We start from the raw sequence: 13,463 nt of genomic DNA, 5'->3' as shown, positions 1-13,463 counted from the left end.
TTTTATTAACAAAGGATGTTAAATGAAAGCCCTTTCTGTTTTTTTTTTGTGTTTTTTTAAATAATATAAAATATGTATGAGGACACTTAAAGAGTTACAGTGGAACAAACGTATAGCGTAAATTCTAGGTTTTGTTTTACTTCAGAACTTGGACAGTGTTACCTCCATCCTTAAGGGATTAATGATTGTAGCAATTTCATTTTCGGATTTTATCTAGGCCATCGGAGGAATTAAGTCCAAAGCTGCTGGAAAACATGGCTTTGAGCAACGCTTCTTCCAGTGGAGGGATTCAAGCCAGTTCACAAAATTCTTCTGTGCTCATCACAGGACTCTCTGAGAAAGTTTCTCCCAAAGTCCAGGTGAAACTTGTCATAGTATTGAATTGAAAGCCTACATGACCACCAGAGTTTAGGAATGTAAACTAAAAAACAGAATGACTCTTCATTGTGCTTTACATGTATATAGTCATTCCTGCTGTTAATCTCTTCTAGTATACTGACAAAATAGAACGAATATAGGACACATGACACAGCCTTACTGATTCTTAGCAACCTCTTCTGATAAAAGTGGCTGTTTTATGCAGCGAAAAAGGATGTACTATTTATGATCAGCTAGCATAGGTATCCTTAAAAACATTCAGTTTAATTTTTTACACATCATGTAAATAATTAGAGAAGATTGTTCATTTCTTAAATCTGATAACCAGATGAAAGGTTCACTCTAGGCACGATTACTGGATGGCATGCAGGGACTCCTGACACCTCAACCACTATAGCTTGTTTTAAGGCCACTTAATATTATATAACCCTCCCTAGAATAGCACACCAGATGGAGGAAGGAGTCCTACCTGATAATTTAATGGATCAGACAAAGCAACACCACTTAGTATTAAATAGCATTTGGGGCATTACTTTGCCACAAAGCCAAAATAAAAAAAAAACATAAACACATTAATCAACCTATTAATTTTTGCTGTTTGTGTTTGATCTGTTTTCTTCCCAGGTGACTCAATCCAGTCTTCCTTTGGAGTTGCAAGGTTTAGAGCCTTTGGGAATACCCCAAGCTTCTCCAACCCGTGAGCGCTCACCTGATGTGATTTCTAGTGCTTCCACTGCAATTTCCCAAGGTATTCCTGAAATTGCATCAGAAACTCTACAGAGAAGTTACCCGTCACAGCTGCCTTCAGGTCTTTCCCCTGAGGCACCTGATGCTCCTGACCACACTGACAGCATGAGCTCTGCTGCTTCTGCTCTGCATTTGCTATCGCCTCGGAATTGTCCCACATCAGAACATGTACTTAGACCACTGGAGGTCCGATCTTTTGGAGTCGAAAATGAGAGAATTGGTGCTCCATCTTTACCTGACAACACAACGGCTCATAATAACACTAATGATGATAGTCTGGTGCCTCAGCCATGGCCTGCAGCTCCTGATATAACCAGAGAGACAAGGAATAATCTAGTAGAGAGGTAAGAACATCTCCCACACCATCCAGTATTAGATTTGAAAAAGCCGTGTGTGTGTGTGTTGCTCAGATTTTATGTAAGTAACTTTCGCATTTACATTTTGATGTGCATTATTTCCCTGTAATGCACATCAATAGTGAATAAGGAGTATAATTGTATATGCACAGTATAATATCTAAAGTATCCATTAATTTGAATGGGAAACACAGGACAAAACCAAACCTCCCCCCCCAACCCCCCCAAAAAAAACTTTAATAAAATGATTTATTTTAATATCTTTATTATTAGTGTACGAGATGATCAAGAAAGAGCAAACGCTTCATTCCATAGACACAGCTATCACTTTATTCAGCAACATGACAGCCAAGATGCCAGTGCTGAACAGAGGTAAGTTGTTTTTTTATTATGACTCTTAAGGATATGTTTCAATACGGTTTTAATGTTTTATAAGTTGTGGAACTTTCCTGTAATATAATTGGGTACTGTGACAAAATTAAACAAACATCATATTTGCTGAATGAGCTTTAAAGTAAACCCGTCGTAAGGGATACACTTTAACATAACCCACCAATGCATTGAATATATCATTTATCACGGAGATAAATTATGTATTCAATGTAAAATATTTATGTATAAACTAACTTCAACTCCGCCATTTCTTAAGCCTCGTAGATGTTACGTTTCTGTAACATTCAACTCTGGTCCGAATGCTCTCTGCCTACAGTGTGCTTTCATTTGCCCTGCTTGGGGACAGTTAATCAGTCACTCTGATTCTATATTCCCTCGGCTTGGAGAGCAAGAGTCACTGCCTGTCCCTCTTCACGTCACTCAATTATTCTGCTCTCCACGTTGCTCAATTCTTCATCACAGGTGTATATAGCGAAGAGTTGATTGATGCAGAAAAACAGGAAATACAGAATAGTAAAGTGTTCATTGGCATTCAAGACAGAGAAATGATAATAGAATCACCAAACAGTGCCACCTTAACCAATATTTAGGGATGGCTACCGAAAGCCTTAAACACAGTTTAGCTCACTGCCAACATCTCAGCCTTTGCCCGGTGCTCTCTCCATCTCATGTCATTTCTGGGCCCAGGGGACACTGCCCCAATGTGGTCCCCACCATGGGAGCTCAATGCTCTGTGTCCAAAGAGTAAGCAAAGCATCGTAGGCAAAAAAAAGGCCAATTGTAGGCAAAAGGTGAGATTAAGGAATAGAAGAAATAAAAGTGCATAAAATAGAATCGCATGAGGTAGGGAAAGAAGGGAATGGGATCTTGGCACCCACCAATTACTCCAATGATACCCGTCCGGAGGCTCTACATCGACCAAACCCAGTTCAGGCTCAACCTTTGCCCTGTGCCTCCATGGCCCCATCCAGAATATAGGCCGAGGAGTCAGTTGAGAATAGAAACTCCAAACGATAGTACCTTTTTCCTGCAGGCCTGCTGCTTAGTAGGGCTATCCGTGCCCATATCATGCATCTGCCTCTCCTCCCTTACCTTAGACACCCACAAATAAAGGGGAGTGGGGTTTTTTGCAGAGTTCAAGAGGCAAAGAAGGACCAGTCTGTATTATGTAAAAGCAAACAACTTAGGGAGGTCATCTACTCTGTGCTTCACCTCATAAATTGCTTGCCAGAAGGTTTGGATGAATGGACATTGCCACCAAATGTGGAGCAAACTGCCCTGCATCCCCCCCACACTGCTAGCCTTTCGCCGCAAGACATGTAGAGTAGAATACCAATGTGTCACAAGCTTGTAGGAGAGTTCCCTGGCCTTCATAGAGCACTTGTAGGTCAGTTCTGTATTACGGTCCACTCCCCTTCCATAAATGTCTTCCCCAAGTTCTTCTCCCATTTCCCCATAGAGTTGGTGGGGCAGGGTGTTGTACCTCTCCTGGATTTTAGAGGGTTATGTAATGCTGACACCACTGTGGGTGTTTTGCTTCAGCAAGGTTGCACATAGTTCATAAGATCCTTTTGCAGGCAAAAGATATAGTGAGCTACTTAAAATGTAGAAATCCAATAAGATTGCACAATATAGTTTAAACATAGCTAACCCTCACCGTTTCTTTCAGTGACCATGATGATGAGGTGGCCAGTTTGGCATCTACTTCATTTGGCGTTGGAGGGAAAGGACCGAGCCAGAGACTTCCTGTCAAGGACTGGAAAGCGAAGTTGTCTCCTCGCTCATCACCAAAGCTTCGTAGAAAATCAAAGAAAGATGATGGGTGTGTTAATAACTACTCTTTGACATAAATAGTTTTGTTTTTTAGTAAACCCTAGAAACCGAGCTATATTGAATTAGGCATCAATGCAGGAGGAATTTGCATATTTAGAATAGCTCTCCAAAAAAGAGTTTCTCAAAGGGAGGGTTTATTGTACTGATGAAAGATGGTTATAGGTGCAACACTTCAGTAAAATGTTTACCCCTTAAGGACACATGACATGTGTGAGTTGTCATGATTCCCTTTTATTACAGAAGTTTGGTCCTTAAGGGGTTAAGCAGTTTGAGAAGACAAAAAAAGACGGAGGAAACTCCATTACCCTAAGCCTACTCACTCAGTGGTTGACATGATTATATAGTGTTTCTCCTTCTTATTATTCAGTCAGATAATTGGGCTGCATTAGCATGTGTGGCGTGCTAATTGCTTGCAGTGATTGACATGTGATTAAAAGAATATTTATAATAAAAATACGCATATCCGTATGAACAATTAAGAAACAAATTCCAGCACATACAAACAAGACACATGTATCAAAGAAAATGTTAAAACCAATGGGGCTTAGCAGGAACAGGAAGATCTGTCATTTAATAAAAAAGAGGAAAAAATAAGTTTAAAACATTTTTGTCAAATGGATCGATAATATCGTATGTAAAGTATAAAGATGCTAACAAAGTTTACACAAAGGTGGATTGGTTAACTTTAAAAATGCCAACAAAAAAAGGGCAAACCTCAAACAGGATTATTTTATGTTTTGAGTATGCTAATTATAAAATGAATTTAAAAGGACATTATATTCACTAGAACAACTACAGCTTACTGTATTTGTTCTGATGAGTATAATCATCCCCTTAAGGCTTTTTGCTGTAAACATTGTCTTGTCAAAGAAAATGCAGTGTTTACATTACAGCCTGGGGATACCTCTACAGGCCACTCTTTAGATGGCTGCTAGAGATGCTTGCTGTGGTAGTGCCATCCAGTGTCTCCACCCTCTGCAAGGAGATACTGAACTTTACTCATAGAGATGCATTGATTCTGATGATGTCAGCCAAGCAGGCAGAGCCAGCAGCAGACTGCAATAAAAGCAAGATTTTGCTATATTTAGGGAGGTAATGGGGGGGCGCTAACACTATAGGGTCATAAATACATGTTTGTGTTCCTGACCCTATAGTGTTCCTTTAAGAATTACATAGTTACATAGCTGAAAAGAGACTTGCGTCCATCAAGTTCAGCCTTCCTCACACCTGTTTTTTGCTGTTGATCCAAAAGGCAAAAAAAAACAAAAAAAAAAACCCCAGTTTGAAGCACAAAGAATGGAAGGATTTACCCACTGAAATCAGAGATTGGTTTCTTAGTTAGGAAAAGGCAGAAATTGCAAATACTTGTATTTTCTCTTCAGTAAATAGCAGGTATATAGTTTGAGGCAGCTTAGCTTTATTGGTTATGGTGCTTGTTTAAGACCACCATTGAATGTAAATGCATATATGATGATTCAACTTTCAATCTTGATCTATTTTATTATTGTACTTTCAGGGATTTGCCACAGTCGCCAAGATTATCTGAAAATCAGGTGAGTAAAACTTGGACATTAAATACTTTATCATATATAATAAATACAGTGCACTCAAGTTCACGCTTCTTTAAATCTTCCACATGTATTTAAAAGTGGAAATATAAAACAAACATAAATTGAGTAGAAAATCTCTGTATTCAGTCAGTCACGTCAAATAAAGGAGATAAGTGGATATAAGCAGAAAACAAAACTCTTTGGGTGCAGAGTATTATAAGATACTTATGGAAATTTGCATAATAACAGAGACTTTATATCCAGGCAGTCTGCCAGCCATTTCTTTGGTGTAGTAAGAAAGAATATCCAGTGGAACTCAGTTGGACTCTTATACCTTAGCTTCAATATCGTGTGTCCACGCAAGATTCAGATTTTTTTTTTTTTTTTTTTTTTTTTTTATTGAATCCTAATTTTTTTTTTTTAAATCCATTTTATAACAGACATAGATACAAACAAATAAGTAATATATCTACCTAGCTCTTGCTTAATATAATCCGTTACCCATACATAGGCATCAAGATCTTTGAAAAACATTGTACTTAGTGTTATCAGGAACTGTACTGGGTCTACTTAATAATTCAAAACATACAAGTTAAAAGTAGCTGCAGAGAGTGAAAGATTTGTTATTCTTTATTATTGCTTACCTTGTTTAAACATAGACATAGAAACATAGAATGTGACGGCAGATAAGAACCATTCGGCCCATCTAGTCTGCCCAATTTTCTAAATACTTTCATTAGTCCTTGACCCTATCTTATAGTTAGGATAGATAGCCTTATGCCTATCCCACGCATGCTTAAACTCCTTTACTGTGTTAACCTCTACCACTTCAGCTGGGAGGCTAATTCATGCATCCACTACCCTCTCAGTAAAGTAATACTTCCTGATATTATTTTTAAACCTTTGCCCCTCTAATTTAAGACTGTCCTCTTGTTGTGGGAGTTTTTCTTCTTTTAAATATGGTCTCCTCCTTTATTGTGTTGATTCCCTTTATGTATTTAAATGTTTCTATCATATCCCCCCTGTCTTGTCTTTCCCCCAAGCTATACATGTTAAGATCCTTTAACCTTTCCTGGTAAGTTTTATCCTGCAATTCATGAACCAGTTTAGTAGCCCTTCTCTGAACTCTCTCTAAGGTATCAATATCCTTCTGAAGATACGGTCTCCAGTACTGCGTACAATACTCCAAGTGAGGTCTCACCAGTGTTCTGTACAATGGCATGAGCACTTCCCTCTTTCTACTGCTAATATCTATACAACCAAGCATTCTGCTAGCATTTCCTGCTGCTCTATTACATTGTCTGCCTATCTTTTAAGTTATCAGAAATAATCACCCCGAAATCCCTTTTCTCAGATGTTGAGGTTAGGACAAATATTCTATACTCTGCCCTTGGGTTTTTACGTTCAAGATGCATTATCTTGCACTTATCCACATTAAATGTCAGTTGCCACAACTCTGACCATTTTTCTAGTTTACCTAAATCATTTGCCATTTGGCTTATCCCTCCTGGAACATCAACCTTGTTACATATCTTAGTATCATCAGCAAAAAGACATACCATACCATCAAGTCCTTCTGCAATATCACTAATAAAAATATTAAAGAGAATGGGTCCAAGTACAGATCCCTGAGTTACCCCACTGGTGACAAGCCCAAGCTTTGAAAATACTCCATTGACTACAACCCTCTGTTCCTGTCACTCAGCCACTGCCTTACCCATTCAACAATATTGGAATCCAAACTTAAAGATTGCAGTTTATTGATAAGCCTTCTATGTGCAACAGTGTCAGAAGCCTTACTGAAATCTAGGTAAGCAATGTCTACTGCACCACCCTGATCTATAATTTTAGTTACCCAATCAAAAAAAATCAATAAGATTAGTTTGGCATGATCTCCCTGAAGTAAACCCATGTTGTCTCTGATCTTGAAATCCATGTGTTTTTAGATGTTCAACAATCCTATCCTTTAACATGGTTTCCATTACTTTCCCCACTACTGAAGTAAGGCTTACTGGCCCATAGTTGCCAGACTTCTCCCTACTATCTTTCTTGTGGATGGGCACAACATTCGCTAACTTCCAATCTTCTGGGACTGCTCCTGTTAACAATGATTGGTTAAATAAATCTGTTAATGATTTTGCTATTACACCATCTGGTCCCATTGACTTATTTGTCTTTACTTTTGACAGTTGAAATGAAACCTCTTCCTCTGTAAACTCATTTGTCCCTTTCCTTCATTTTCATCTGTAAATACTGAACAAAAATATTCATAGAGGCAGTCAGCTAGACCTTTATCTTCTACATACCTTCCTTCTTTTGTTTTTAATCTAACTAATCCTTGTTTTACTTTCCTTTTCTCATTTATGTATCTAAAAAATGTTTTGTTTCCCCCCCACCCTTTTTTTTTTTTTTTACTGACTGCGCTATTTTCTCTTCTGTGTGAGATTTGGAAGCTCTTATAACTTGCTTAGCCTCTTTCTGCCTAATCTTATAGATCATTCTGTTTTCCTCACTCTGTTTTTTTTTTTTTATAATTACTAAATGCTAACTTTTTGTTTTTTTACTATTTTGGCCACATCTGCAGAGTACCATAGGGGTTTCTTGAATTTTTTGTTTTGTATTTTTACTCTTGGAAGGTTTCCTCAGGAGAATGTGTTCTCTTAGAAATGTCTGTTGTAGAGTTCATTTAGTAAGTTCCTTCCACCTGGAAATAAAATAAATACACATTTTATGTGTCACATTTGTTTTTTATTCTAAATGTAAATGTACTTTTCTGAAATCGTTAACTTGTGATTTCTTTTTCTGACTTTTAGGCAAGTTCAGAGCAACAGGGGGAATTGATAGCACTTCTGCGCAACCAGCAAAGAGAAATATCAGATTTACGTCAGAATCAGCTGGAACTTATACAGAGGCTAACAGATCACATGGATTCAGTACAGAGCTCCATCATGGGCCATGTTGAACGTGTAATTGACAGTCAGCAGGAACAAGAGCGTATCTTTTAAGCATTGCATTAATTCAATAAATATATCATCTTAAATATGTAACATTACACATGGCCAGAAAAAGACTTGCACTTCAGAAGGCTTTAGGCTGAGTAATGGTTTAGAGGCTGCTTTCCCCCAACTCAATATTGTACTTTTAAATTGCTATAAGTTTAGATTAAACAAATATTCTCTTTAACTATAAGCCCATAATAGCCAACAAATCGCACTCTCTTCTACTCGCCCAGCCATACACAACTGCTGAATACCATGCCTTGATTATTTGAGTATATGGTTAGTCTAAACTGGCATCCCTAAAGTTCACTAAAAACAGAGATATGAGAACTATGCAAAAAGCTTAGAGAAACTCAGTAGCTTGCTCTTTAGTTAGTCCCCGATATGGTCTTAAAAATGTTTTGATTTTGCAAAGAAAACCTATATTTGAATATCAGACCGATCCCACCCATAAGGGCAGTCCAGAATCGAAATGCTGTCAAATTCTCTCTACATGAGAGATACAGAAACCCTGCACGATTGTTTTAGCTATGTAAAGCTGATACCCTTCTTTTCAGCAATGTGTAGCTAGGCATAGTGAGCATGGGGTCCACGTTTGGATTTCCCTTTTAGCTTAGGGAGAGCCCAAGCAAATACATTGGAACAACAACAGACAATATGAGAATTCTGATAATGCCTCTGGCGTGTGCAGACCACAGTAATTGCTCCCTCCAGTTCCAGTTGTGCTCTGACTAACTAATGAGTCAGAGCACAAGAGCCAGGATGGCAAAAGAGTAGTTTACTGTGGTCTGCACCTGCCAGAGATGCTGACCATCTGCTCCCACATTTATCAACCACTTGATAAATTAAATCTGAATTGAAAAACTCAGAAAAGGTTTTGGTTGTAGTAGAGTTTGATTTTCGTTTTTCCAGATCAGCTATTTTTTTTTTTGTCTCAGTTTTAACATTTGGATGGAGTTTGCATTTAGTGAATAACCATGTCTACGTTTAGGGCTCTAGGCAGATTATGAAGTCTGAAATTATTTTGTGTGTCAGGACAAGCAGATTGTCATAATAGAGAATTTGAAGATACATTTTCTTAAATATGTATTCTACATAACCAAAAAAGAAAAACCTTGACATTTATTGTTCTCAAGAAAGGAGACTTGATCAAATTTTAAGTGATGGGCAGCAAAGGAATGGACAGCTGCAAGAATATCTCTCTCAACAGCTTGCTCAATCGCTTTCTGGAGCTCTTTGCAATCGACTAGATAAAACTCTACGGGAAGAAATAAAAAAGACCGTTCCGCAAAGTAAGTGAATATTTTTATTTTTATGTCAGGATTCTATGTGGCACTTGTTCCACTTGGCTGAGTTCCACTTGGTTCTGCAATGTAAATCATTGCAGTTTTTGAGAAGCTGCAATGATTCATTTGCAGGACTAACACTGCCTCTAGTGGCTGACAATCAGACAGTCACATGACACTTCCTGGATGCTAGCAGACTGTCTCCTAAATTATTCTTACTGGTATTTATATAGCGCTAGCATATTTTGTAGCGCTTTACAATATTATCAAAGGGGGAGATTTAACAATAAAGGAGACAATTACAAAAACTTACAGGAACAATCTGTTGAAGAGGGCCCTGCTTAAACGAGCTTATAGTCTATAGGAGGTAGGGCGTAAAACACAACAGGACAGGAGGTAGCAATCAAGGTGGAGTGAAGCAGAGCTGGAGGAGAGAATAGACTGCTGCCCTTTAGGAGAGAGCAAGGGACAGGTATGTGAGGTAGAGGTTACTCTGGGAGGCCATAAGCTTTCCTAAAGAGATGGGTTTTGAGGCACTTTTTAAATTTATTGAAGACTTGGGGAGAACTTGATGGTCGTAGGCAGACTATTCCAAAGGAAAGGAGTCACCCGCGAGAAGTCCTGCAAGCGTGAGTTGGCCGTACGGGTGCGAGCAGCGGACAGGAGAAGGTCATGGGCAGGGCGAAGAGACCAAAAGGGGCATACCTGCGGATTAGTGAAGAGATATAGCAGGGGCTATAATTGGTCCGTGTTTTGTAGGTGTGGATTAGTACCTTGAATGGATACAGGAAGCCAATATAAGGACTGACAGAGGGGAGAGGTGTGAGAGGAGCGACAGTATAGGAAAATCAGTCTAGCTGCAGCATTCATTACAGACTGTAGCGGGGCAATACGACTTGTGAGAAGACCTATTAGGAGAGAATTACAATAATCCATGTGAGAGATTACTAGAGCATGGACAAGCTCATTAGTAGCAACTTGCATAAGAAAGGGATTTGGTAACAGACTGGATATGAGTCTCAAATTGGAGGCAAGAATCAAGTAGAATCAAGTATACCGCCAAGACCGTGTGCTTGGAAGGATAGACTGATGTGGGTACCACTAACTTGAAGGGTATTAGTAGGAGGAAAGACAAGGAGTTAAGTTTTAGAGAGATTGAGTTTGAAAAAGCGGGAGGACATCCAGTCAGAGATGGAAGAAAGGCAAGCAGTGACATGTTGCAGGACGGCAGGGGAGAGGTCCGGGGAGGAGAGGTATATCTGAGTGTCATCAGCGTACAGGTGGTATTGTAATCCAAATGAGGTAGTAAGTTTGCCGAGATAGGCAGTGTAAAGAGAAAATAGGAGACCAAGTACAGAGCCTTGGGGGACTCCAACAGAGACAGGACAAAGGGAGGAGGTATGATTAGACACAGAATGAGCGTTGGGAGAGAGAGGAGGAAAACCAAGAGAGGACAGTGTCACAGAGACCGAGTGATTGAAGAGTTTGGAGAAGGAGAACATGGTCAACAGTGTCAAAGGCAGCAGAGAAGTCAAGAAGAATTAGTATGGAGTAGTGGCCTTTGGATTTAGGTGTGATTAGGTCTTTAGTGACTTTAATAAGAGCAGTCTCAGTAGAGTGAGACTGAAGAGGGTCAAGAAGAGAGTTGGAATTGAGGAAAGAAGTCAGACGGGTAAAGACAAGTCTTTCCAGAAGCTTTGAGGAAAAAGAGAGCAGGGATATGGGACGATAGTTAAAAGGGGAGGACGGATCAAGATATTGTTTTTTTTTTTTAAGATGGGTGCTACAGTAGCATGTTTAAGGGCATCAGGGACAACACCAGAAGACAGAGAGCAGTTGAAGATGTGTGTTAAGGAAGGCACAAGACAAGGGGAGAGAGATCTGATGAGGTGAAATGGGACAGGATCAAGCAGGCAAGTGGTTGGGTGAGAGGAATGGAGAAGCGCAGCCACCTCTTGTTCAGTAGTCTGGAAGAAAGTCTGAAGGGTAGGATAGGCATGATCCAGGTGTTGTTAAGAAAGAGAGGGTCAAGGTGGTGAGAATTCTTTCCTTAGCTGTTCAATCTTGTCGATAAAGTAGCATGCAAAGCTATCGGCTGTAAGGTTAGTTTGTGGGGTGGCCTACAGCTAATGAGGGAGGAAAAGTATGACTGTTTGGCAATGGCTGTGCTGTATGAACGCAACATGAATTTGTAGTGGAGGAAGTTTGACTGGGTGCGTGACTTCCTGCAGCAGCGTTCAGCAAAACAGGAGCATCTCTGTTTAAAGCAACAGTGAGGTGAGAGCACAAATGGTAGGTCATAAATGGTGAACATAAATTAACATGACTCAGCACAATTACTCTAACAAAAATAGGGGTAGGTCATAAATGGTGGACATAAATTAACAAGACTTGGCGCAATACTAACAAAATAAACCATTATCAAACAAGGGTTGAGCAATGAAGTTAAAAAGTTAACAATTAAGCAGTAATATTGTAGGGGAGTGAAGTAAACTAAGAAATAGAAGAATAAAATAAGTGGTGCAGGTATTCTTAGGTAGACCATCCAAAATAGCTACCTCTGCATAAGACTGTGTTGCTTGTCTTGGTAGCTGTGAGTCCTGGGAGCTAGTTAATATTCTGTTTGGGACCCAGGCTCTGCATAAGGCTGTAGCTGTGAGTCCTGGGAGCTAGTTATATTCTGTTTTGGACTCAGGTTCTGCATAAGGCTGTAGCTTGTCTTGGTAGCTGTGGTGCTGTAAATGACGCTGGACGTCCTCATGGTCTGCATGAAGACATCCAGCGTCCGTGAAATCCCTACAGAAGAGCATTGAGGCAATGCTTTCTTATGGGGAAGGCCTAATGCGCTTCCAAAGCATCCACATTAACTTCCCCTTCGGATGACATCAGAGGAGGCACATCTCCGACTGAACGCCAAGGGAGATCGACGCTGGAATCAGGTGAGTGAATAACTCTTTACATGCTGGAGGGGTGACCGGGAGGGGGAAACCAAAGGGCACTACAATGCTGTATTCCTAAAACTATAGATAGATTCCCTTTAACATTTTGAATGGTGGGCCATAATTCAGAGTTGAGTTGGAGGAGGCAATCATTTTTTAAATGATCTCCGTTTGAAGCCTCGCTATTACTTGAGGCTCTAGCACTTGTATATCTGCACGGATATTCTTGTTGAGCTCAAGTGTACGCGGTTTGTTCATGTACACCCACTTCTTCAGATATCCACACAGGAAACAATGGGGAGCTGAAAAGTCGGGTGTGTGTGGCGGACAATTCATTTAGGAATTTCTTGAACTTATCCACTTGCCAAATAGTTGTCTCAGGAGGTCCATTGTGACCCTGGCTGTATGGGCAGTAGCCCCATTCTGTTGAAACTACATTTCTTACATTGAAGTGGCAGCGGTAAGCTTTTTGCTGCAAAATAATGTACTTTCTATTTATAAAAATAGAATTCCACTGTTTTTACTCATTGTTAGTTTGTGAAATTACCTATAATGCATATCCATAGACTCCATTAAATTATGTACCTGCAACAACAAAAATTGAACTTTTAACAAATAAGTTATTTTCCTCTCAAAACCTACTCTGAATTTTGGCCCACCCTGTTTTTTTAAAGGGATACTCAAATCACCAAAACTACTACATGCAAATGTACTGGTTGTGGTGCACAGATTCTGCCCTTGCAGTCTGACAAATATAAACATTGCTGTGGGTGAGCATATAAACTGAAAGAATATTAACATTAACTATAATTTTTATATAATTTTTTTTTTTTGTGAGCATGTGTGTGCCCATCCATGTGTTAATTTTGCCTCTGATCGCTTATTAGCTTAAATGCCAATTCTGGTGGATATTCACCGTAGCTCACTAACCATAGCCCCCACCCTCAGGGTCCCCCTCCTGCCGGGCTCTGGGGAGAGGAAA

The 13,463-nt window shown here is 39.6% G+C and overlaps 1 protein-coding gene across 1 annotated transcript in view; it reads left to right on the top strand.

Annotated features, from left to right (window-relative positions):
• Positions 1-13,463, top strand: part of EDC4 (enhancer of mRNA decapping 4) — a 76,998-nt gene that overhangs the window by 44,479 nt on the left and 19,056 nt on the right. The window contains exons 17-23 of the mRNA XM_063438696.1: positions 218-359; positions 1,003-1,469; positions 1,755-1,853; positions 3,544-3,696; positions 5,224-5,260; positions 8,071-8,251; positions 9,393-9,548. Of these exons, the coding sequence (XP_063294766.1) occupies positions 218-359; positions 1,003-1,469; positions 1,755-1,853; positions 3,544-3,696; positions 5,224-5,260; positions 8,071-8,251; positions 9,393-9,548 (1,235 nt within the window). The remainder of the gene's footprint in view (positions 1-217; positions 360-1,002; positions 1,470-1,754; positions 1,854-3,543; positions 3,697-5,223; positions 5,261-8,070; positions 8,252-9,392; positions 9,549-13,463) is intronic.

This window comes from Pelobates fuscus, chromosome 12 (genome assembly GCF_036172605.1).
Source record: "Pelobates fuscus isolate aPelFus1 chromosome 12, aPelFus1.pri, whole genome shotgun sequence".
NCBI classification, from domain to species: domain Eukaryota; kingdom Metazoa; phylum Chordata; class Amphibia; order Anura; family Pelobatidae; genus Pelobates; species Pelobates fuscus.
Note: the sequence above shows the minus strand (reverse complement) of the source record. Positions and strands in the feature narration are given on the sequence as shown.